The sequence below is a fragment of the Camarhynchus parvulus genome, chromosome 6 (assembly GCF_901933205.1).
Source record: "Camarhynchus parvulus chromosome 6, STF_HiC, whole genome shotgun sequence".
Lineage (NCBI taxonomy): Eukaryota > Metazoa > Chordata > Aves > Passeriformes > Thraupidae > Camarhynchus > Camarhynchus parvulus.
The window spans coordinates 17,813,491-17,840,349 of record NC_044576.1 but is presented as its reverse complement, the minus strand read 5'-3'; the positions used below and the strand labels follow the sequence as shown (position 1 = coordinate 17,840,349).

The window sequence follows — 26,859 nt, the reverse complement described above, 5'->3', positions numbered from 1 at the left end:
GAAAAGTCTTGTAAAGTGAAGTGAGTCAGAACTGCCATGCCTGTTTCTGACTAGTGTTTTTTCTGGATTCTCTCTGAGCCTTCATCATGGATGCAGAAAGGTCTAGAGACAGTGTACATTCAGAGGGGACTGTGATGCTGCTTGAGAATAGGGAAAATGTATCCAGTTCATGTGAGTTGTGCAGAACCTTTGAAGATGAGAGTGACGACATTTGGAAACTAATCACCTTCTGATCTCATGCAGAGTGAAAAAAACAAAAACAAAAATACCTTTCACCAGCACCATTTAACAATTGACACATCTCCAAAAGAAGAATACATTTTCAATACTTACACAAATATGATAATACAGGCCAAACTTTCAAAAACAGTCAACTAGATTGGTTATATAAAACTCCACTTCTGTGTGACAAAACACATAACTCTTTTCCCCAGAAATTAATAGGAATTACTTGCTCCTTTTCCTGGGCTGGAAACTTGGTTCTTCTGACATAATTCAGTTTCAGAAGCTTGCATTCTTGTAGTGTTATTTGAATAAAAATTGATCTCATGGTTAGAAAGACTCATCCACATAGTCCAGAGACCAACTCTCAACATATGATCTGGATCTCTCCTCTTGGTAGGATGCTGGAAGAACACTTATGTCCCTTCCAGAACTTACCAAGTTCAAAGTGATTTGCATTGGTTAGGAACTCTGGCAAGTAAAAGAACTCAGGGGTGAGCTCCCTGACATCACTCATGTTGTCCCTTGATGCTGATTCCCATGTGCTCTTGACACTGTGAAACATCCGGTCTGCAACGTCAAAACTTCCACCCTGTAAAATGGAGACAGACAAAAGGACTTCAGTGTGAGTATTCTGCTACATTAAAAGCATCTTAGCCAATTTTGCTAGAATCACTGCCCTTTTGGCTCCCCCTGCACACTTAGGTTTCAACTCCTTTAGATCTGCTCTGCTCAGTCTGGCAACTGCAAATAAAGTAATTTTTGCCAAATCTTTTTTTAGGGAGAAAATACTTTCATGAATAAGTTATCAGAAGACAGTAGTCAATAAACCCCAAGTGCTGAAGCCCCATTCCTTGCTTGTTTTTTGAGATAGACTCACACCAAAAGTTAACATATATTCCAGATGGAAAGATCCCATCCCTCTTTCCCCTAAGGTGAATTCTGGTTAGGCTTCTGGTCCAGCCTCATCTCTAAATGACAGCACAGTTCTGCTTTAGCTCCTCGTCCTTCTTCCTTATACCAGTGACAATTGTGAAGCCTTTCCACACCCATCCAAGGGACAGAGTGAAAAAGTGGCTAATCACATGAGCAAGCCTATCTGGAGTTAATCTGATGCACAAGGTCATCTTGCTCTTGATCATTATTAGGCAGGGACCCTTGGAGTCAGATTCAAATTGAAATTAAAACAGAGTAGAAGGAGGACTATAAATAAATCAACAGCTAACAAGTATCTCATTGAAGCATATTAAAGGGCTTTGTATATTTAATCTGCACACAGTGTGCTGTGTCTGGTGGTGATTGATGCTTTTTCATCTTTTTTTGCAGCTTTTATGAGAGCTGGTGGTAATCTCCTGAGAGACAATATGATTTGTAATAAAAAGATTACCTGTATTAAATAAAAATAATATATACATAGGAAATGCTGTTAGCGCGACAAATCTGTTTAAAGATATTACCACCACGAAAAAATGTGATTTTTTCCCTGGCTGTCTAATTCATTTTAGGGAAAAGTAATATCTTTAAAACTTAAGCCTGTATTATTTATAAAGGAAGCAATAACTGATTTTCCCATTTCCTATATTAATAAATTTATTTGCATATATTTATATCAGAATTAATGAGTTTTCTCTCTCTATGAATGCAAAAACTGCACTGAAAGGGAAAAAGAGAATCAAGAATTGCTTTATGCTTTTAGATTGCAAGACAACAAACTCTTATGACTTTTCTACAGCTAGACACAGTAAGTCTGTTTTCTTTCCTTTCAGTAGAGGCCTTACTGTCATCAAAAATACTGGAAAAATATGCTTTTTAAAACTACAGTCCAGCAGGATATATACAAAGCAAGTAGGCAAAATGGTCTCTAGAGAGAAGTCAGAACTTCACAAATTTGTAACACTAAGCATCCATCACCTTGGTGGCGCTTAAGACCCAAAGACCTCAGTGTTTCTAAGAGTTACTTATGAAGGTGGAAAGACTCACAAGATGCCCAGTGATGCTAAGAAGTTGTTCCCTGCTGGTAGTGGCTGCTCAAGGGTCAGTAATACCATGAGGAGTAAAGACCCTGCTCTCTATAAGTACTTTTGAGAGGGAAATGTCAGGAAAAGTCAACCTGATAGCTGAAATGCAAGAGTGGGATAAGAATAAAAGGGGATAAGAGTTGAATTGATCAAAAGGAAATCTCAATATTGAGGGCAGGTTCTAGAATGCCTTTCCAATAAAGACACTGGACATGGAAACCATACTGCTCTTTTGTGGTGTTGAGCCCAATTCCTGAAAAGAATCCCAGGAAGAACCAACCAATGCCTGTTTGAAAAGCCAATTTTCCCTCCATTCCAGTACAATATGCACAGCACATACAAGCTTTTATCCAGAGTCAGATTTCAATACACTTAAAAAAACTGAAATAAGGTTTCTCCTGTACAGTCCCACTGCTGAAAGCAGTGCTTCCTCACTTCAATGCTTCCTCACTTCAATGCTTCTGTGGTCAGGTGCAAATCAACTGTTTGACTTGAGAGACAAAATGTTATGCCAACATCAGTTTTTCACAGAGAGTGCACCCAAGTTGTTGAATGTCCTTGTAATGCATTCAGACTGTCCATTTGCAGATATAAATGTAGCTTTTTCACTTTTTAAGATGCTGAGAAACTTTCAAAGCTCTCAAAGGCAGCAGCACCCTTCCAAGGGTTTAATGTGGAAGTTCTCTTTTTACAACCTGACATTGACTTGATCATACAGTTCTCAGATCTGCTGGTTGCCTGAAAGCATCTCACAGTTAGCAATTCCTGAGCTACCACAGGACCAATCACCTGGGGGATGTGACAACACTGAGCTCAGCTGAACATGCACCAACAAAAAAGCAAAAGAATAAGAACAGAAGGAGTTCAACAGTTTCTTTTAGTGGGTCCACACCCAGAACATTTTTTGCATGTTTGAGATCTCAGTAGCCTTTGAAGATAATTATGCTCACAAAACTGCTGGTTACCTGCTGCTCACACAAACACAGCCACAAAGCATTCACTCAGACTGTGAACTCATTATGCATGAAAAGTGTGCCAGGGAGATCTAACAGCCTTTGCTGCTTACAACAAGAAATAACTGCTCCACAGTCATTCATGACTGCAGCTAACATATGGCTCACAGAGTGTGATGGCAACCATTGCCTCAGGTGGTTCACTAACCCATCAGCTACTGCTGGTAACAGCCAATATCATAGGGCTTATTACTTAATTAACACAGCACTTTATTTGTATTACTTCACTGGAAAAAAAACCCAAACCACAACAGCAAAACACGTGGAAAGCTGCAGGAGACATGGCCATCCTGAACTATGCATACAGCACTCTCCAAGTGTGAAATACTCTGGCCAAGCTATCTTCCTGTATTTCTCCACAAGTGTAGGTAGATTTCAGCAAGATACTCTTTAAAAAATACACCTTGGAGGATTGGTCCTCCTGGTAGACCCCATTATAACACAACACATGACAGAAAAGAGGGTAACAACTCTCTGCTACAGCCTAAGTGTATCTGCTTGAGCATTACCTACTGCCTGCTGAAAAAGGCAATCAGGAAATTTGGTGCCCCTATATGCTGGGCAGATGGGAAAGGTACACACAACATTCAATTTCTATAAATTCCATGGTGAAAGCCATCTGGGCACTGTATAAACAGTAACGAGTTCAGAACAAGATTACACAAAATATTCTTTCTGGAGCACTGGATGTAATCTGATCTCACTTCTTCAGGAAGTTGATCCCATGATCCCTATCATTTTACACCTACCAGAACCTATATGTCCCTCACCTGGCCCAGGAATGTTCTTTATGCCACCACAGCAAGCTCCTAGTACTTGCCAGTAGCTGCATGGCTGTACTTGTGCTTAGAAGACCTCATCTTATAGAATAACATATCAAGTCTCATCTGCCCCAAAGCCAGAAGCTTATGGTCAGACAGGCAATAAAACATTATCTATTTGTTTACATGCCTCAGCTCTCACAAAGAGAGAAATCCTTCTCCCTCGCATCAACCATGGTCCCCTTAAGCTGTTTTCACTGAATTCAACTTTCATGGCATAAATGTTGCCCCAAGTAAGCCCCAAGTCCACATATAGAGTACATCAAATGTCAGAAGAACTAATGTCCCTTCAATACACAGCCACAGTAGCACACTACATGGTTCATAACAAGGAGTAGGAGAGAAGTTATCTTGTCCCTTACCTGCAGAGAACAGAAGGTCTGGGTAAATGGTTCCATTCGGACCAGGTAAGATGCCACTATAATTGCTGATGAGTAGTGAGTACAGTAGTGGCACTGGGCTGACAGGTCTCCTGAAAATTGCACACAAATCAGATTCCAGTAAAAAACCCCACCATTTCAAGCCTATAGCATCCAGTTACCACAATACAACTAAACAGGCAACAGGTATTCTAAGCAGATGTGTTCAAAGACCTGTGAGCTTCAGCACCCTTTGCACTGAATACATGCATGGAATGTGCACAGTTACTACTGAACTATGTTCATTTTTTGCCTTCCACATTTCATTTTCGGAAGAATGAGTCATTTAACTCTCCAGATCATCCTTTTCTCTAGTAGTGCCAAAAAAGGTCTTGATCTCCAGAGGTCAACAGCCTCAATATTCTGTTTCTTTTCTCAAGGTAGCTGCTAACCTGCATGCAGCAGTCTCCTATATGTAGCTTAGTTAAAAAATAAGACCAATGTGTGCAGCTTTGCTAACAGCACCGTTTTTCCAGGGAACATTGCTTTCTGCTGTAGCTTTTTTCCTGTCCAAGGGAAGAGAACAGAGTGCAGCAGTACAAGGCACATAAGGCAGTACTTGCATTTCTTTCAAAGAGACATTTCTCTTTGAATTGTCAATCAGTTTGTATACAGCAGTGAGAGAGGCTCTCCTTGGAATGGTGTTTCCCTTAGCCACAGATCTGCAAAGTTTTTGGCTGCTCTGACGAGACTCAAGCCTCTGCTGTCTATTAGCCTCCTAGAACACTCACCCTCAGTTTTTTCCACTTCATTGAAGCGTTGGATGAACTTTTGTTTCCTCTCCACAGTCTGTGCTCCCATGGGCTTTGACAGGTCTCGAAATGCATGAGGATCAGTGAGGTTTAGAGTCTGAAAAGAAACCGAGCAGAGATGCAGATTTTAAGATCTTGGACATCATAACTATCCCAGTGACACTGGGAGTGGCAAGGCTGTGCTGGAAATTTCACTCATACAAGAAGGTTACAGGTTTACCCTCTTCTGGAACTTCACAAATAAAGGACCTGGCAGATTGCAAATTACTCTTAAGGCTTTTCTGTCCAAAACTCCTCCTCTGTGTTCACAGAAACCTGCCCATGCCTATCTGCTGAGCTGATGCAGCATGTCCTTAACTAGGTCTATATTTAATAGATGTTTATCCACAGAACATGACCCTCAGTCTGCTGACTTGAAAATAAAGTTAATCTTTTGAAATCAGTACAGTTCAAACAAACTACAAATTTTAAACCCTTGGTCTAGACCCCTCTGCTTCAGTGGCATCATTCACCAATCCTTTGCAGTTGCTACCATAGAAAGTATGGAATTCTGCAGCCAGCACTGACCTCAGAGTGGTAGTCAGCAAGGACCCATGGAAACACAGGATACTGCATGTAATCATTGTAGCTGCGGCCAGCCAGAGTGTTCAGGTACATGAGGTAATCAAAGTTGCTGATCTCCCTCTTCTGCAGGGAAAGGAAACAAGCATTAAAATCTCCAGACTCTGCCCCTAAAAAACCATGCAAAGGCACCCTCAAAGGCCTGTGGCTCCCAGGTCCACCAGGACAAGAATGACGTAAATAGTGGAATCAACCATCCTTTGCCATTCAGATCAACACAATACCTCTTATACAGCAATCCATTCCACAGAACCTGTCTTCATTCTGTCCTCTTCTTCAGACAGGCCATTTGCATTTGTCTATAATCACACAGTGCTTTTATGCTGTATTTGCATAACAGAGCACTTTTTCTTGATTTAAAATGAGCAAAATGCATGTAGACTGGATATTGGAAAACCCTGGACAACTGCCTATACAGAAAAGGCTGCAAAAAGTGCTACATATAAGCAAGAAGGTATGGATTTCTTCATTTGCCTTGAGTCACCAAGATCATGGCTACAGAAAAGTAAACACATCTCCCAGCTCAGCAAAACATCTGTGCATTGATTTTGCTGTATAGATGATCTGTGAACATTCAACTAGGTGGGTCTCTTTGGTCTCAAATTAAAAATGTGCACAAAATCACACTTAATCTGCCAGGCAGTAGCACCATATGTTTCATAGCAGGAGGAACAAAAACTCTGCAAAAACCAGATGTAAACACTGTGCTCCTCTTGCCAACAACCTCACCTCCAGCAGTGAGAGAACAGCTTAGGCCTTGAGGTACATGTGTACACACACACACACACACACACACACACACACACACACACACACACACACACACATATCTGTGTGCAGACATATCTGTGCAGTGAAATTCTTTGCTTAATTATGTGCAGCCAAGGTTTAGCTTACCTGCCACTTTTGGAGCATTGTCTTTTCCCCTCCTGAGTGCTTCCTGTATGGAACAAACATTTAATTGGAACAGCCTACTTCAGGACAATAAGAGAAAGTCAGCGCATTAACATCTGTGCTCCCTGTGCCCTCTGCTCCCATCACACAGAAATGAGAGAACACCAGCACTAGAAGGCTGAAGTTTCATCATTGACCAAATAATTCCAAAATCAGAGTGTGTTGATTAGGTTCGTGCTGTTCTGAGTTAACCCATACTGCTCAGCCTGTATTCCCACTCTCATGCCATTGTAGAGCTATAGAGTGCTCATGACAGGTACCGTTAAGCCTGTCTGATTCTATTCTGAAGCCTTATTCTCAAAAGCTCATGCTTTTCTGAAGCATTCAGAAAACACTGACTTAAAAACAGAACTCTCTCAGTCTCCATATCAAAGACTTTTGTTGCACAATCCACTTTGAAACAAATATAGTTCTTAAAGAGTGGGTTGCCATTTTAATACTTTTTAAAGTAATAAACATGTCATTTCCACATTTTTGCTTCTCAAAATGCAACTTGATGCTAAAACTTTAAATAAAAAAATAAATAAACAAACCAAAACCAGATCAACTAAAAGCAGGGGAATTCACTTGAAAATAAGAAAGAGTCAAAGGTTCTGAGGAAACAAAATTTCATTTCAACTGCACTGAACCAGAATATATGTCAGTATCTGAAGACCATGGACTTGCTTTTGTCAACATCTAGAGACCAAACTGAGACAAGTGACAACTGGATTATCATGGTTTAGCCCCAGCTGGTAAAGGAGCCCAACACAGTCACTTCGGCACTGTCCCTGCATAGGGATGAAGAAATTGCAGGAGGAAAAGTGAGAAAACGTGTGGGTTAAGGTAGTCTAACAGATAAAGCATAGGACATGCACGCAAACAAAACAAAACAAGGAATTCACTCACTACTTCCCGTTGGCAGGCCAGCATTGAGCCATCTCCATGGCTCCATCACACGTAACCATGACTTATGAAAACAAACGTCATCACTCGGAATGTCCCTGCCTCTTACTCCCCCAGGTTTATATGCCCAGTATGACACAGTTTGCTGTGGAACATGCCTTTGGCCAGTGGGGATCAGCTGGCCTCGCTGTGTTCCCTCCCAACGTTTCACACACCCCAAGCCTCGCCATGGTCCTGATGGAAAAGTTTGAGATAGAAAAGGCCTTGACCCTGTGTAAGCACTGCTCAGCAATATCTAAAGCATCTCTGAATTATCAATAGTGCTTCCAGCACAAATCCAAAAGCGATTTTCTTCTACAATGCAAAAAACTTATACCAGTCAAAACCAGTACACAGATTGAAGAGACTTTCCATCTGCCAAAGTAAACAGGCTTACTGATGTGATACTGGTGGTAAGAGAGGCTCTTCCCTTCAAGAGTAAAACAAATCCTAAGGTGCCAGCTCAGAGTCAGTGACTTCACGAAGTGTAAGGAAATCAGTTCAGCATAGGTTATAAAACTACTGCAGGAATAACTAACTCCTACTTTTTACTCCTGTGGTCTGTATTGGACCACACTAGAAATCCACAAAGCAAGGCTGAAAGTAGCTTCAAAGATCTAAATAAAACACCAGAATGGTCTATGATCATTACCATTTTATTGAATTGGCTGTAGTAATTTCTTGTCAAGGACTTATCATGCTTATGAATAATTTTACTGCTTATTCAATCATGGACCATTTAATAGTGTACATAAAGAAAAAGCACTATGGTTTACATGTAATTTTATTCTTTGCTGAGAAAAGTGTGTGTCCAAGAGAAAGGTTTTGAATGCATAAACATGAAAGCCAGGATGAATTCTAGCACATGCTCTACAATTCCTAAGCTTTGCTTAAGTCTCCTGCTAAGCATATGAAACCTAATAACGATAGGCTATGTTTCTGGAAACCAGTACACACAAAGGTGTAGAGTTCATGTCCAGTACAGATAAATATGATATTCACTCTTTGTCCAAAAAAAGACTAGCATATACAATTTACACAGTGTAAATCAGAGGAAATTCTATTGAGTAGTTGTGTTGCACCCCCAGTTTGAGCAACACATGGCTCATGAACATGGGAACTCCAAAGTACAAAAGCAGTATCATGAACACTTAGCCTTTAAAATAAAATCCTCTCTCACTCTATGTACATTTCACAGAGCGCTGCCCCAGCGGCCTTTGTAAGGCCTCCAAGACACATTTGGAACTCAGAGAGGGTATCTTAAAGGGATGTAACAGGATCAGGATTCCTGGCATTAGTTGAAGTGTGGTTGGATTAGGCTGTTTGTTACAGAGTGATCAAGTTAGGTTCTTCCCTTTCCACAGGAGCATACTCGCTCACTAAAACCATCCAGGTTTATTTTGGATTTCTGGGTGAGTTAGAGAGCAGGGGAGAGCATTATAAAATGCTTCACACAGGACTACTAAACTGTGCCCGTCTTGTGTGGATATTATGCAAATATATATATGTTGATTTGTGGGTGCCATGACCCCCTAGTAAAACACTTGCTCTACTCATCACAAGCCTTAAACAGCTAATAAGACCACACAAGGGTCAAAATAATTCTCTCTGCTGACTTTGGGAGCCACTACATAACTCAAAGAGGTTGACAAGTTCACCATGTCATGAAAATAAGTCAGGCTAAATGTAGTCTCTCCCCTGTAAAATCCGTCCCTCTGGGTCTCAGAGGATGCTCCCCCTAATTCCCCAGAGATCTGAAGTTCTCCATTCTCCTCTGTTGACTCAGGGTCTTGAAACAAGAATTGCATTACAGGCAGCTAAAGCCTATTCCAACATTCTCCTTGATAATCAATCAGCATTTTTCCAGCCAACACCTCTGTAGACAGCACAGCAAAAGCTCAGTGTAGATGAAGATCAGCTACCCTACTGCAGTAAGTGAATTTAAAAATAAATAAATAATCAAAGGCTGGTTTGTAAAAGAAACTGAGGTGCTTTATAAATAACTACAGTTCCAGAGGGAGTGAAATTATATGAACTCAAGAGAAGTACCTACAGATCTATCTATATCTTAATTTATAAGGCATTGTTAGGACACCAGCCGTGGCAGAATGTAAACACAATGTGTACTAATGATGATCCACCTTTGGCTACTCTATACGTGATTTATTAATCCCTCTTCCATTAACATCAGACTATGATCTCACCCTTGTGATAGTGAGTGTGCCATTTGCTAGAGACAGGTGGACCTCAACCCATTTGGAGATTCATTGCAGATGAGATAATCTCAACGAATAAGATTTTGCCCTTACTAAAATTAATGCAAAAATTCCAATAAATTTAATAGATTCTTAGATTTCTGCCTTAATTTTCTTTTTTTTTCCCCATCCCCCAGACTACAGTCTAAAAAAACGGTGCCTAGGCTCTCCTAAACCAACTTTGGTAATTGCAAAGATTTTTAAAGCAAAGATACTGTAAAGAAAATCTCCTTTTTGGTAAGCCACAACTTAGGTTTAAGTCATACTATTAACAGAGGAAAGAAGCCTTGAAAAGAAAAACCAACTTTTCCTTGTGAAATAATCTGTCTCTCTCAAACTTAGAAGAGTGCTAGGTTAGATTACTTTACTCTAAAGGTACAGCATCTTCCTTGTTTAACTGTATCAGTCCACCTTCTGGGTATCATTAATCTGTGCTAAAGAATTGAGATGTAATTCAAAATAAAAAATAAACACCATACTCAAGTAGGGCTCCTTGAAGCAGGGTGTCTTGAAAGGGCTGGAGGGGGGGAGAAAGGAATCTCCCTTCCGTATGGAACTCTGCTTGCACCATGCACATTCACAGTGCTTAAACCAAAGGGATAACATTTCCACTGTGGAGATGCTGCACTCAGGCATACTCCAGGTCATGAAGAAGCAAATCAAGTAAATCCAGTTTATTTGTTTAGGTGAGTAGAATGCAATCTCTAGCCCTGGAATCAGACAAGTACATTAACATCATCAGGTTCTTTATGGCAATCATATCTTGGTCCTATTATCAGCAAGAGAGGCCTCAATGTTGCATCTCCTGTAAATAACACCTAAACAAACCACTCAGCTTCTTCTCATCCTTAGCAGGATTTCTTTCAGATATTATTTTGAAATTATTGTGATCAGTTACTAAAAGCTTGAGCTTGATAACCTCAGTCACAGGGACAAATTTCAATATATTCACATGCTCCAGATGGAAGTCATTATACCAAGTGCACTTTTGAAGGGTCACTGATAGATATGGCAGAGAGATGTGACAGGTAGATACATATGAACAGATAAATTGCAGCTCAAGTACTCTCTGCTGCAGCACTGAATGAGCCTTCCCTCCTGCGCCCACATCTAACCCATCTGGCACATGGTAAGGATGACATCACAAACACCGTGAGTTTGAACACACACAGACAAGTATCTCTCACTCTGCTACAGCCAAGTAAAATGAAATAGTCAAGTGACTAAAATGGACAGTTAAGGCAATGTTAGAAGCTGACTAACAGCATCTAATGAGCTCCAGATGCTTTTTCTTTTGGCATAATTTTAAATACAACATTTCCAGGCACTGCATGCCATTCAGCTCTTTTCCATCCAGCTCAATCTTGCATTCTGGAACCAACCATTATGCTAATGATCTCCAAGGGCGTAGCACTCCTGTTGCTTGGTAACACAAGTTTCATAAGCTGCAAAAGTAACACCGAATAGCAGGACCCTGGGCTTGGGGCAAGCCTTTAGCCACTCCTCACCAGCATGCTCACACAAGCTTGAAGAGCTGTCATTCTCCATCAAGGAAGTACCATTCTGAATCCACAGGACTGTGCAAAGGAAACTGTCCTGTGCTTCGTGCTCATGGCTGTATTTACAGACTGAAAGACTAATTCATTATTCAAAGAAGAGCAGACAGAGGACACCTGCACAGTAACAGCCCACACTACTGAGAAAAACTGAGCAGCTTGTGACATCTGTACCTCATCCTCTGGGCCCTTCGAGCTACTTAGCTGGTAAGATCATATGCAGGGGGCAGCCTGGCAGAATTGTTAAGATGAAACAATGTTTTTGCTTATTCTTGGTGGGCCTTGGTTTTGCAAGTGATTTTGCACTGTGTGATAGTACGGTGGCCCTGATGTCACCTGGAAAGTAATAATATTAAGAAAGGAAACTTTTCTCAAACTGAGTTGTAGGACTGAACAGGCATAATCAACATTTAAGCAAGGAGGAATCCTGTGATTCCTGAATTTTTAATATCAGTGGCTGCAGGACTAGGGCCGTCTTACACAGAACCAAAGATAATGAGACATGGCTAAGTAAGCTCCATTATCTCCAGCTACAGCCCTGTAAAACACTGATAATTAGTCTATAAGCATGCAGAGGCAGGAGAGCTATTCATCCTCTTCAAGTTCTTAAGCACACTAAAATGTTTCTGCTGTCCTCCAGTACTAATCCCTATTTTTGGAATTGCAAATCATATTTTTCTAAGTTTGAAATATGGCTCCAACTTTTAACCCAAACTAAGTATCACTTAGAGTGAGCACTCCTTAGAGACTTGATCAGTTCATCTGAGAGGTTCATAGCTGGATGTAAAAAAAATCTGGCTGAAGTACGCTGTGGGAAGAAGCTCTTTGGAGTCTGCACATTATGCAGTGCATCATACAAAGAGATCTGTCTTGAGAACAATCATACTGATCTGTTTGGCCTTCTTTAAAACTTGAAAGGTGCATGTTCAAACTTTGTAACAGCTTGGAAAGGGTTCTTGGCAGAGAAATACTCAAACCCAGGCGGCTGAAGTGCAGCATTCGTTCTGCCAAGGCTCCAGCGCTCAGCCTCGTGCGCCAGGCTCCCTCTAGTGCTGCCAGGCACACACAGCGCAGAGGGACCCCGGCCCGGGAGCCAGGCACCAGGGCAGCGGCACAACTGAAGGATTCTTTGCCTAGACGGTATTTGGTAAAATAGGAAAAGAAAATATTTTGAGTCAATGTTCCCCTCTTGGATTTTAAATGAAAAGTAATAGAAAAAAAAATTAGGAATGGAATACAATGTTTTCTGAGATTTAAACATGTTTTTAAAAAGCATTTTAAAAGAAATTATAATTTTGAAATCAGGAAAAAAATTACATGCTTTTATTACATGTTTTTTCTTGAGGCCCCCGTTCATTTTTTAAAGGCATACTTGTTTGAGAAGCTTCATTTATCAAAAACCACTCAATGTCTTGGTCAACTCATCCAACACAAAATTCAAACAAAGAAGAAGTCAGGCCTAAACGTCATCTGGTTCATGTCAATTACAAGAAGCAGAAAGTCTTTCCATTCTGCCAGCATGTAAGAAAGCTCCCCTATAGATCTTTTCCTGAAGCATGGTAGTCACCCCACCTGTGAGCACTGGAAAGGACTCAGGGTATCCTGTATCAGCAGTAGGGCCCTGGCATTCCCTATACTGCTCAACTTTATCTTCACATAATTGCCAACAAGAATATTGTATAAAATCCTTAAAATGAGTGAGCTGTGATTAGAAAACCCTGCTGTTTTGATCTCCAGAACTTTCTACTCACTCCTGGGGAAATTATTTACTAACATCAACAAAAGTGAAAAGAGTACTTATTTACACTGTAGAGTACTTTGCTTTAGTTACCAGTCAACACATAGATAGAACAGATTGACATTGCCCCTTTGTAATATGGTTCTGTAAATACTCATGAGAGACAGAAACATGGAAGTGACATACAGAAACATTTAACTGTGAATATTTTCATATAAAATAACAAAAAAATCCTATTTTGGAACTCACCCTCAGGGCAAGACTGAATCCACTGCACTGCTTCCAGTATTTTCTGAAGCATCTGCCTCATTACAGAGCTCTTGGGAGAGTGGGTGGTAGCTGGGTTAATGCGTTTGCATTATTTGGGCTATGGCATGTAATTGAAAAGAAGCTGAAATGCCTTAGTTGTAGCTTGAGCTTCCCCTTCATGTATTCACACATGATTAATGAGTAGCCAAAAAGCCTGAAGGGTTTGAAGTGCAATCTCTCTGATAGGGACATATATTGTTGACAAATCTATATTTTGTCCTAAACAATCATTCATCAAAGCTGCAATTTGACTCTTCAAAATTAAATGCCAGAGGACCCAGACCTGAGATTACTCAGCTGTAACCTGTGCTCCTCTCTAAATGCTCACTGGAAGGGACATTGTCATCCATTTCCAGGGAATCAGCCTATCTCCTTTGCCACTAGCCATAATTAGCAGCTGTATTTGATGACCTTTGATTAGAAAGAGTTCACCAAACCTGAGAGTAAGTGGACTATACTCTTAGAGGCCTCATTCCAGGAAGCATGTAACACATGCTCAGCATCAGTAGCAGTCAAAAGTCTGACTCCTACACCTATATGGATTTTTCTGAGGGCAGTGCACCTCTGCAGTGGGAGACTCTCTACCCACAGCATGAAGAAAATAACAAGGTTGGAGTATCCAGAGGAGGAGACACTTAGCAAGGCCTGGTTCACATGGCATTAAGAAGCACTGACATCAATCTCTGTTGCAGTTTACCCTGTAAGTGATGCATGAATTGCCAATTGTTCTGGCAAGCCTGGGGGCCCACCATGTTCCTGACTCCTGGTCAAAACAAAATTCTTAATAATTTCCTTTAAACTTTTAATCTTTCAATAACATCCAGAGCCCAAATCTCAAGTCCATTACACAAGAAATTTAACCAACCTGTTAGCAAATGCCAGGCCTGTAAAGATGGCAAGTGTTAATTTGGCAGAATGAGACAATTTTGGATAGCTTCTTTTAATGCAGTCTCTAAGGACTCTGTTGAGACCCACAATATATTTTTCTCCAATCCTCAACTGGCTGATGGATAATAACATATTTCATTCAGTTTCATTATATCCTAAGCTCAAACCAGTATTTAGGAATGAAAGACAGCAAATGTGTCCCACTTGTTATTTCACCCTGTAATGTACATAGATGTCACATTGCAATGAAATGATATTATAAATTATTAGAATTTCACCTAGTGAAAATACTTCAAAGAAGAATTTTCAGAGTTGCAGATTTTCAGTTTAAAAGTTCTTACCTCAAAGAAAACCAACTTCAGAAAAGTCTAGCAGTAATGTTAACATATAACTGTGATTAGCAGCCATGGCTTTCAAAGGCCTTATTGGAGTTCTCACATTCTATCCACAGGGTCTGGTGTCTGTTTGTCAGCAGAGAGATGCCCAAGGGAAAGGGAAAAGGAAAAGGTCCACAAGGGAAAAGGATCACCTTGAAAGTGGCCAAAAATTCAATGCGGGTACTTTTTAATGGAAGGCGCCGTCTTGAGCTAAGCAAAATGGGCATTGCCGTGTTCCCCAAGTGCCTTCTGGAGCTGGCTGACGTGGAGGAAATTGATTTGAGCAGAAACATGTTAAGAAAGATTCCAAACATCATTGAGAAGTTCCAAAATCTGATGTGGCTGGACCTGCATAGTAACCAGATTGATGAGCTGCCCCCAGAGATAGGCACACTTCGCAACCTTACTTACCTGAATTTATGCAACAACAAGCTGACCACAAAAGGTCTGCCAGAGGAGTTGACCCTTCTCAGGAACCTGCGTACTCTCAACCTTGGCTTAAACTGTCTTGAGAGTATTCCCACCACTCTTGGGTCCCTGAAGGAACTTATTGAGCTAGGTCTCTTTGACAACTCCTTGACCATCATCCCGAAGAGTGTGAAAAAGCTCCCCAAGATTGAGAGAATGAATGTAAAAAGAAACCCTTTGCCAGAATTTGCAAAGGAAGAGGAGCCAATTGACACCATTAAACGCATAGAATCGCTTTACTTAGTAGAAAAGAAAGACCTGTGCAATTCCTGCCTGCAGACCTGCCAGGGTGAGAGGGACGAGCTGCACAAGTTGGAGGACATGACACCCGGCCCCTCAGAGAAGCCAGATTTCACTTCACTCATTACACCCAATTCTACTGCAATAGAAAACCAAGAAGAGTGGAGAATAAAAGACGACAATCCTTCAAATACACCAAGGCACTCTCCAGACCCTGAAGATCCATGAAGTCCAACCCAAGAAAATAAAAAGCTGACTTCCCTCCTCCTCTGTTTTCCTGCAGTTCTGCTCTTTAAAGATCAGCTTGGTTTTAGAAACAAATGTCTGTGGTCTCTAGAATGAAAACCATAACAATTAAAGCAGATGTGTATTTGGAAAAGGCTATTTACATCTGGGCCTGTCCCTACAACATGTTCTTCATGTTTGGGCTTTTTGGGGTATTTTGTGTATGCAGTGTCCAGTGAAAGCATCTTTTAAACAATAGGTTTTTCTAGTAAATCCATTCCCACCATTAAGCCCCAAATATTATTTCTGCTCATTTTCATAGGGTGAGACACAGTTGAACTAGTCTCAGTAAATACCATTTGGAGGAAAAGGAAAAGACTTGGGAACTTTCTGCTGCCGGTGGTTGGCACGAAGCTCTCAGAGTCTCAAACAGGCACTGTCAGTGTAGGAACTGCGAGCCTGTTCCAATTCAGCAGAGGCAGCAAACACAAGTGTTATGCTCAGGAGTAACTAAGCAGTACAAACACAACACTTAGACATAGACAGCCAGTGATCCTGGTTGCCATCAAGGGGCCAGATTCTGCAAGTTCTTTGGGATTTTGAGTGCTATACCTAGGTGCAGCAATCTCCAACTTGTACAACACAATCAGCATGACTGCCTGTACTCATAGTGTTTTGCCAGCCTCTGAATCTCTCTCCAAGGAGGATGTAGAAGGGATAGGAAAAATAATTTTCTTTTTAAGGGTCCCAGGCTTATCACTTAAGCAGTGACTAAAGTGATTAAGAGAAGAGTCACGGTCTTCCATGATCCAAGAGTCAGCTTCTGCATTGACAAAGTCAAGTCTGGTGCCCTCACAGCACTTTTAACCTTCTGCTGACATGTGCATATGGACATATGCACCTGGGCACACACATTCTCTTGCTGAAATCACATCTGTAGGGCAGAGAGTGCTGGCATCCTTCAAACAGCAAAATACAGGGACAATCAATGAGCAGATTATAAAAGCGCTCAGGCATGACATGAAAAGGGCTGGCAGTTGCCATAATAACCTATGGTGACAGCAAACTTCTGAATATATTTGAATGAAGAATAAAGTGCCAGGAGCACTTTATTTTTTAAATGACTACTGTAGAGCCTGGGAACTCCTGCATGTTTCCTATGGACTAGGTGGAAAAACTGATAAGGGATTTCCCAGAAATTCTATTACCTCAATGTCCTGTGATGCATCAAACTAGCAATTTCTTCTTTCCATGCTTCAACTGTGCAATTATTAATGGTGTGTCTGGGCAAAGAATTTATTCTGGCTTGCCTCCTTGTCTCAGGTATGACAGGAAAAGCTGCAAAGATGTGGAAGTTTGCCATTGTCACCTTAGACAGGGAAGAAGCCCCAAGTGCTGCTTTTGAAATTTTCTAACTCTGAAACAGCTCCCCAGTTCAAACAAGGGAAGAGTAAACTCATCAAATCCTCAGTCCATAAGTTCTGACGGGTAAAGGGAAGCACACCTGCTGAGGTAATTTTCTCTAACTTTCCACTTTAACACAACTTTTCTGGCTTCAGTAATTAGGCAGTGATTATAATAAACATTACATTTATTTTATTTTAGTTCATGCTATGACATGGTCCAGCCAAAGCTATGCCAAAGGCCCTTCACATTCTCAGAGTGAATTAGTTGTACAGTGGAAAAATCTAAAGGCAGAGCCTTACTGGAATTCAGGACAGGCTACTTTAGACCTAGGCATGCAGCCTGTCTCAAATTCTGAGATTAACCATGAGTCAAGTGTTTCTTCCAATAACCACCAGCCCAGTTAATGCCCAAATTTCTTGACGCTCTAATGCGTCTTCTCTCAAGACATTCACACCTCCTGAGCTCCCAGCAAGCAGGGGGAAAGGAAATCCTAGAGCCAGTTGCTGTTTACACAGAGCAGATGTCGTGCTCCACAGCCAGCCCTCTCCTCTGGCTTAGGTTAGGCTCTAGCTGGAGCTGGTTCCACATTGCACTGGTACTTTTAGCCAGGTGATAAAAGTGAAAGCACTTTCTTCACTGAAAATGCTCACTTACAAGATAGGTAATGATCTGCAATGGGTAGACTGAAAATTAAAATGAGTATAGATGACACAGGCTGCAACAACTCAGAGGCAATGTGCACCTCAGGTCTCAACACAATTCCAGCCTCAGCAATCATTTCAGTGGACCCCTGTTAGGCACTTAGGGCTGTGCTCCCCAGATATCTAAATTGAGAAAAGTTACTCTAACTCATGGAATGCATGAAACATTCTCTCAAGCACCTCCCACTAGGAGCAAACTTTTTTCCTGCAACAGTAAATCTGAGGCACAAGCTAGAATCTCTTCTGTGCAGCTAATACAACATGCCAAAACATCCATATGTACACCACTGCCTCCCCTGAGCACACAGTGAAGAGGTTGTTATGCAAAAGCATTATGGATTAGCTCTGTCCTCACCTCACTATCGCTTCCCACAGTAACCATTTATGTAGAGTTTATCAATAAAGTGATACAAAGGAGATAATAATTATTAATCATCTATGCACAGTCAGTTTTTTGAGACTCATCTTCATACTGTGATGAAGTATGCTAGGATGCTTTTTGAAGTCCTAGTAACACCTTTGAATCTTTAAAAGGATGGATACAAATAGATATGTTTCTGTATTCTTTTTAAAGGTGCAACTTATTCACATAATTGCACTTATTACAATTATCCAATGTTTCCTATGTTTTACCTTATATTTAGGGATTCTTCTGTTATCCCCTTCGATTTCAAAGCAGGTTGGAAAGAACAGAATCTATAGGAGATATGAAAGGTCACATTATAGTTATGCAAATGGTTATTAGGACATATTACATATCTATATAACTGCTTTGTCCTCACAACTTTCTTCAGGAAACCACAGCATTGTCCTGAGACTCTAACCTAGGACAAAGCTATAAGACAACAGGCAAAAGCATACATCTAATATTAAGGAGTTGCTATGGGCTGGATAAAAGCAGTTCCTTTCTCCAACAGGACTTTGAATTTACATACACGGTTATGGATTTTTTGGTTTAAGGTGCTATTAAAGTCAGAGAATAAGAACCACTCAGACATTTATTTAGCAAAAATGGCAGAAAGAGGCACCAACCCTCATCTCAGCCATTCATATTTACAATTGCTGTGGATTTATGATATCTGACAAACTATACCCTTGAAATACACAGTTTTGGTGATCTTCAGCTGAGGATCAAAACCTTGTCTTGAGCTGCCTTTGAAAGATTCCCCCAGGAGATTCTTGTCAGAACTCAAAGACAGCAAAGATAAGGGCTGGCTCTGGGGCAGATCCTGGGGATTCTAAGTAACTTCACTATTCAGCCTCTTTGGAAAGGAAGAACAAATCTGCACTGACTTTTTTATGCAATACTGCAATAGGAGTTGTTCAGAGATTTCAGGAGCAGAAGGAATTCCTATGATTCTTTAGAAGTTAACAGTACCAATGCTCAGTTTGGACTGCAGAATTTAGTACAGGAAGCACTAGTACTGAGGTGGATTTTCCTGTGCAGAGGCCAGAGAATGCAATCCTGATCTAATGGCCAGAGCTGCAGTAGACAATGACGCGCAAGAAAACAAAGTGTAAATTAATCCCTTCATAGTCTTACATTCAAGTTCCATTAAACAAGACAAGCACATAAGGAGAATTTTTTTTACAAATGCCATTGTTAAAGTTAACTCTACAAAGATAAAATCAGAGAGACAAAAAATATGTTATTCCTAAAGAATCTAGTGATTCTATGAGGGTTGGATGAAACCTTCTTTCACCCAGTACTGTGAGGTGAGGTAGAGGTGCCTCTCATCTCAGTGGGAGGAAGGAAAACAGCTACAGTCAAAATTTCCTGGGATGAAGGGACACACAACATCACTGGGTGCTATAAAAGTCCTGCATATTAGGTCTCTTGATAAATCAATGGCTATATAATGCTCCAAACAGTCCACAGGTCAGCAAAAGGAAAATTTCACAGCTAAACTGTAACCCATTAAAACTCAAGGAGAAAATGGAAAACAATGATCCTGCAGCAACACAACACAGATACCTGACACCAGGATAAATAAGAGTGGTATACCAAGCATCACCAGGAGCATTCCCACGTTATTGTGAGCTAGTCATTACCTTTTAAATATCTTATTTCGGTCACTGTCATGGAAGACAAGAAATCTGGAGTAGCCATTTTTGAAGAATATTTCCAAGGCGATCTCCTGGAAAGGTAAATAATTTAGTGTGAGGAGCTGCAGAGCAAAGCCTAGTGCTGCAAAGGGTCCATCATGGCCTGTGCAATTCTTCAGAGCTTTAAGAAAAAGACCTTGACTTTTCTGACAAATGTGCAGAACTAAAGCAAAATTTGTCTATCATCCTAAATTTCTTCAACTGTAGGGATGGTCCTACAAGGTGACTAGCAGTTCAAACACTTCTTTGAAGCAAAACCAAACTCCAGATATTGGTTCCATCACTCACCTTTTCCTTTGCTGCTGGAACATTTTTATTGTGAAAGCTCAGTGTGATTAATAACACAATAGTAGCATTAAGGTACAACTAGGTGATAAAGACAACACAGAGGGGATTCTAAATAAGAGCTTCTTTTAGAAAGCAACTATACTACTTGCTAAATTGAGACAGAGCTCAACAGAACTCCCAAATAGTTTCTCCTGACTAGAAGCACCAAAGGAGAAAGAGTAGTTTATGACATTTTGCACCAAAACTTTGAGGAATTGAAATTGAAAAAAACTTCACTCCCTTTTCCCTGTCCCCAAAATGTCTCTATACTTTGTTTTGCTGAGCATTTGAATATCATTCTCTTATTTACTTAGTGAGAGGTCCTTTTCCCCCCCAAGTCACTCAAGTAAAACTATAAATAACATGCAGTGTCTGGGAACCCAGACATGAGTTTCAATCCAAATGTGGCAGGTGCAATACAAACCTAGAGAAACACTCTGATGGCAGGTGGCCCATACATAATTCACAAATAAAATATAAAGCAGAAAGGTAATATGAGAGCAGCTATGACAATAAACAGCTTGCAGCATTTGCTCTGGAGCTCAGCTTTCCAAACCAGCTCTGCTCCAGTGTTGCCATTACAGAACTGGGCCGGTGCTTTGCTCTGAACTGGACTATGTGCATGGACAAGAGGAGACCAGCAGAGGAACAGTCACTGCCTAAACAGCAGATCTACCTGTCCTGCAGGGAGAGCACAAGGAATCAGCTTTCCTCTTTTTCTACAATGATTTTTCAAAGAAGTTTTTGCATAGAGTCCCAGCAGAAGCCTGATACAGATACCTTAGTTTTCAGTTCATTAACTGAACAAAACAACCCTAGAACAACAACAAAAAGACCATGGAACAACAATAAAAAACCTCAAACCACAAAACCCCTCAAACCAACAAGCTCAGCCTTTGCCCCAGTCCCATTCAAAGACTGTTTCTACTCATCTCCACTTTTCACTTTGGGTCACACCAAAAATTTCTATTTTGTATGGTTAAAAAAAACATGGAACACTGCTAGCCCAACAATTAATAAGCCAGCCACTCCAGTCAGGGTGTGCAAACACTGTGGTGTGTATAAAAAGGAGTTCGTATTAGCAAAGGCTAATAGAGCAATGATGTGACAAAAAGCATTTTGATACTCAAGCAAAGACATATCAGCAATCTTAGTGGAAACTGAGCAAGTGGTTTTCAGTCAGATGTCATTACTGCTGTTGCAGCTTTCCCTCAAATGACTGAGCATGTTAGTTCCTACCTGCAGGAGAAAGCGCATCAGATGGATCTCTTTGATATCCTGATACGAATAACGGGAACACATCTGGTCTCCCACAGCATGGTCTTTATGACATAAGTTGAAAATAAATGGATCACTGATTCTGGAGGAGAAAAATAAATTAAAAAAAAATGAAACAAAGAAAAAACAAACCTGGAGAGCCCTCTTGAACATTTAAGTCCTCCCCTAAAGAAAAATAATAATACCAAGAGATATCAAGATCAACTGGGACATACATAAACTGAAAACAAAGCTAAATAAATAAAGCTCAACACTAAAGGCAGATTTTCTATTAGTTAACCAAATAAAGAGCCTGTGGAGGCTGAGGGTAAGTTTGAGGTTATTTTAGTATATGCAAGTAGGCAGACAGCAATGTTTTGCTCACGTTGGAGTTGGAGAATCAGCAAGGCAAGAAACTTGTTGGGAGAACTTGAAAGCCCAAGTCAAGGGTACAATAGCTGTGTGTCCATATGATGCTTAAACAGCAATCACTTGGAATTAATAATTAAGCAAATAATTCATTTTTATTTTAGTAGTGTATATGTATTAGAATTGCAATCAACAGCCTAGCCCACAGAAAATCCCTTAGAAAAACAATCTAAGCTTTTATCAGATCCAGTCCAATCGATCCTTGAGTCACCTGATCAGATTGACTGATATTAGACTTTGTCAGATTTGGATGCAGAGCAGACAGAGAGTGAAAGTGCTGAGCTACTCACTGTCCCACTGGGCGTTGCACATGAGCACACAGTATGCACAAAGAGCTTGGTCTAACAGACTCATTTGCAATATTGATCGCTCTCAATAAATCATGAGTCAAGAGATGATAGCAGAGTGCCAAATATTAATTATGATTCTGTCTTGGAGAAACAAACAAAAAACTTATGAGACAATGAAGCTAAAGGCTCCTGTCCTAACTGTTCCATATGAATAAAAGATGTGAGTTACTCAGAAAGAAACTTTAACATTTTAACATAACCGAAAACCAGCAATGTAGGTGTGAGACTGTCCACCATCTGTTGAAGATGGGTGTTCTCATGGCACCTCCAAAGCCTGTGAACAAGGGCCTATGTTAGTTATGTTAAACAGTTTTTGTAACAAATGGGAAAGATGAAAAACTTCTTGCTGTGCTATTATTCTGCTTGAAATCCCCACAAAATCTGTGCAAACTCAAGGTATCCAAGTGCCAGTACTGAAGATGACCAAGCAGATCTCTGGAAGGGAGGAAGGAATGACTCACCTGGACAAGCAGTGACGAGTACAATAGACTTCCTCCTGAAGGGATAACACAAAGCACTCACAGATGTAAAAGTGCTCTTGGCCAAAGAGCAGCACCCCTTCCAGTGCTGTATGACCCTGCACGACAGCCACAGAGCACTTGAACGTCACCTAGAACAGAGGAAAGCATAATAAGGAGCTGGTAACACAGGAGACAGAGGCAGCAGGGAGCCAGAGCCAGTGATGCAGAAGAACACAAGTTTGTACCAAAGAAACTGCCTTATTGATTCTTCACAGTGACAGTCACAAAATCACTGCATGACAGACAGAAGTCCAATCAGAATATAGGAATCTATCTAATTGTCTTAAGGATTAGGATAAACATTCTAGAATATTTTTTAATTTCCCTTGATATACTAAGGCTCAATCTCTTGTTTTTACTCCCAAGTAAACTAATTTAGCCCTTATAAGAGAGGAATTTTTAAAACACAATTTAAAAACATGGGGAATTTTTAAACTAAGTATTTTGTTTGTTATATATGCCAGTTGATAGAAAGTTCTTGGGAATTGACCAGTTTTCATAAAGAAAATAAAGTCTTTTTTTCTGGAACATTTTTTATGGCTGAGAGATGGTGCAGAAAGTTAACAAAGCAATTTTGAAATCAGAAAATTGTGTGGCCTGCAGAAAATGTAAAAGTTCTGATTTTAAATCAAGCAGTAGTTCATTGCAAAGAACATCCCTTACATTTAGAAGCATGGAGTTCCTTATTTTTGTCTGCTCATAAAACATTCTATATATACTCAGCTCCAAAAGCTAAGTCCACTGGTTAGTACAGTCAACTGGGATGATCAAGGTCAACTCAGTGTTGTGCCCAGTTTCAACCAGAGTTTTCAACCAGTACCTCCTCTGTTCCTAGGAAGGGGGTAGAAGCTAAATCATCCATTAGCCCAGCCTCAAAAATAATGCTCCCAAAATTTTAAAACACTAATACCACCTTACATACTAAGAAAAGCGCTCACTGCTGAGCTCCTCCTCTAAATCAGCACAATCCTGAATTGCACAGGATCCAGAAATGAGTGTAGAATTTTGCAAGCTGAGTCCATCTCAAGCTGCAAGGACCAGAGGGCTACATACAAATGGATTAGAGAGGTATTTACACAACAGGACAACTTTCCTAGTTCAGAAATGTAACGCAGTGTTCCTAAGAGAACAGACTGATAAGTATGAGAAGTATCACAAAATCCGTTTTCCTCTTAAGATCTCAATGATCTTATCTCTACTAAACTTCATAAGGACTAGGGAGGTGTATTATTTTATGGGGCATGCAAAATTGACCCAGAAATGGAATTAGTTTTACTAGATCATGTAAAGTCTATATGATAATATGTAGAGTAAGTATGGTTCTACTTCACTCTTTGCTTTTGTTCCTAAACTCACTGTTTCTGAAGACAAATCAACAACCCTCCTAGCTGTCCCAAACTACACATGATCTAGCTAAGGTCAGATAAAGCAGACCCACACTGCTTCACAAACTTTTAGTCTTTGATGTTAGGATAACATAAATATTAAATTCATAAGAAAATGAAATAAAATCTTGTTTCCACACTTAAGGACTTTACTGACAAGCCATTATTTTACGAACAAATGGGGTGCTTCATTTTGAAATCACTTAGTGGGCACAGCAGGTTGTTTCCCTCATTCTGGGTTTAAGGGAAAAAACCAGCCCTGGGAGATTTCTGTGGGTAACTTTTCATGAAAATCTCTTCAGTCTCTCTCCCCTCTAAATGATTTCTAAGAGGAAGGTAGCATTTTTCCATCACCTCTCCCACAGGAATGCCTCTCTCTGCAGGGATATGCCAACCACAGAACTCTTGGCTGGAGCGCCTGCCATTACGTGGTTAGAGACACGTATGCTTGCACTGAGAATACTGGGGAATTCTGCTCACATTAGCAAACCACATGGTTTCCTGAAGTAATTAAATAGGAAAAAGATTGCTTCTTCCCAAAAGGAAGGTAACTGAATACTGAAACATCAGGCAGTTGCATAAAGCAGCTCCATGGGCACAAAGTTAAAATCCAGACTTGTAAGAAATCCACCTCACCAAACCCAGAGATCATGTGTGTGGGTATAGGAGGCACGTGGACCATGAAGGAGGCCTATGATCACTAATGTGGTCTGGTACAAAAAACCACTGTGCTATTCTGCTTAGGGCAGAACCAGGGCACTTTAGTAGGCCTTGTTGAGGGGGAAGAGCACTTAACCTGTCTTTCGCAAACCTTAAACTCTAAGCCCAAGTATTGTGTACTATCCAACCAGAAACAGTCAACAGTAACAATCCCTTTCTTCAATTCTATATTATTTCTTCAAACTTATCATTTTAAATAAATCTGCATTATTTGAAATACAAGAGCCCTTGAGATGAGTCAATTTTTTTCATTTGGCGAATGTGACTTATGTTATTGCTGATGAGTAACAAAGATCTGACTGAGTTGTACTGCACAATCTCCACCAGGACAGTGCTATACCTGCAAGTCTTGTACCTTCAGTCTTGCACTGAAACGCAAAGCAGCTTGACATTATCATAAATTAAACAAAAACTTTCATTTTCTGTCAAAACAGATCAAAACCCAGTTCACAAGCTACTAGAATCATTAATCAATGAAGCAAACATGACATAAAATAATTGAATAATTACCTTCTAAGGTATTGCCCAAAGCCCTGCACTCTTGATTGCTCTGTTCATTCAGATGTACAAGGGAACATATTCACTCAAACTCGCACACTGACACACACACACTCAATGACTTTTCTGAGCAGTCCAGGAAATAAAATGGCTCCCGTTGCCTGCTTAAAGTGCAAACAGCTCAGGAAGCAGCCACTGACAAGGCAGGACCTCTGTGCACTAAGTGAGCACAGGACAGCTAATGTCACTCCCCGCTGCTTTTGTTAATACTTCTGTCAGCTTGGCGAGGCAGTGACTGCTGCTGGGAAAGAACATGCCTGGCATTTCTGATGGCTTCCTGCAGAGTTACATGGAGAAGAGACAGACAGCCTGAAGGCTCAAAATGAGATCAGTGCATGGAAATCATGCCTCACATTTTCATGCCTGTCTCCTTCTGCTGGGGAGAGGTATGGGGAGGAAGGGGCAAAAGGAGGAGGGGCAGAGAAATGAATTCTGCTACAGAAACAGACTGCATCAAGAACTCTGAGAAAGTCATATTAGAGAGCACAGGTGTGACACCTCAGCCAGTGGCAAAGCATCAAGAAAATCTGGTGATGGTATTGAGATATTTTAATAAAACATCTATTTCTATATCTGTGTACAACTACCACAGCACTGTGAGGTCTGAGTTTACACACTATAAGTATTTGGCTTCCTCTATGGGATGCTAACTCCTAGGCCACTGAGAGAATGATGCCACTGAAAAAACCAGGTACACTGCAAAAGATGAGGTAATGAGGCCAAGTTGTCAATTTCATTGATGTTGTCTCAATTAAATTGACAACATCAAAGGTGCCATGTTCCTAAGAGTCACCCTTATTTACTTCACAACTCATCTTCTCCCCCAGTGCTCCTGTACCTTACGCCTCTTCCTAGTATTGGGAAGAAACGTTGGTGTAGGGCATCCAGTCCAGCACAAGAGCAAAGAAGGAACAGAAATGTTTTGAATAGATAACACATGCTAGAAGCATCAAAGAGGAAGCATGGACAGTTTATATGGCCTTAGGGGGAAGAATCTGTCCAGTACTCATGGGGAGACAGAAAGAAAGACATGTAAAAGGAGGAAGGAAATATTTTCTGGTATTCTTCAGGGAGACATGTAAACACCACTGAACTAGCAACCTATACAAAACTGGCATTCTCTTCCAGAGGTTATAAATAAATTTGATGTAGGCACTGCTGTGAGCACGAGTAAAGGTTGCAGAGCAGCACAGGAGTTCTCGGAGTCTCAGAATTTGCCATGTCGTAGGCAAATCCCGACAGGGTCTCATAAGAGAATATCTTGCTTGCCAGGCCCAAATTTTTTTCTTTTACTTCAA

The 26,859-nt window shown here is 40.6% G+C and overlaps 2 protein-coding genes across 2 annotated transcripts in view; one reads left to right on the top strand and one right to left on the bottom strand.

Annotated features, from left to right (window-relative positions):
• WDFY4 (WDFY family member 4) overlaps positions 1-26,859 on the bottom strand; it is a 112,011-nt gene that overhangs the window by 18,306 nt on the left and 66,846 nt on the right. Inside the window, exons 44-52 of the mRNA XM_030950981.1 lie at positions 22,839-22,987; positions 21,581-21,701; positions 19,961-20,046; positions 18,542-18,604; positions 6,764-6,806; positions 5,813-5,932; positions 5,225-5,342; positions 4,437-4,546; positions 661-814 (exon numbers count right to left, since the gene is read on the bottom strand). Coding sequence (XP_030806841.1) covers positions 661-814; positions 4,437-4,546; positions 5,225-5,342; positions 5,813-5,932; positions 6,764-6,806; positions 18,542-18,604; positions 19,961-20,046; positions 21,581-21,701; positions 22,839-22,987 — 964 coding nt within the window. The remainder of the gene's footprint in view (positions 1-660; positions 815-4,436; positions 4,547-5,224; positions 5,343-5,812; positions 5,933-6,763; positions 6,807-18,541; positions 18,605-19,960; positions 20,047-21,580; positions 21,702-22,838; positions 22,988-26,859) is intronic.
• LRRC18 (leucine rich repeat containing 18) lies at positions 14,970-15,803 on the top strand. The gene has a single exon (XM_030950735.1). It carries the CDS (start codon positions 14,970-14,972, stop codon positions 15,801-15,803), a length of 834 nt encoding a protein of 277 aa, XP_030806595.1.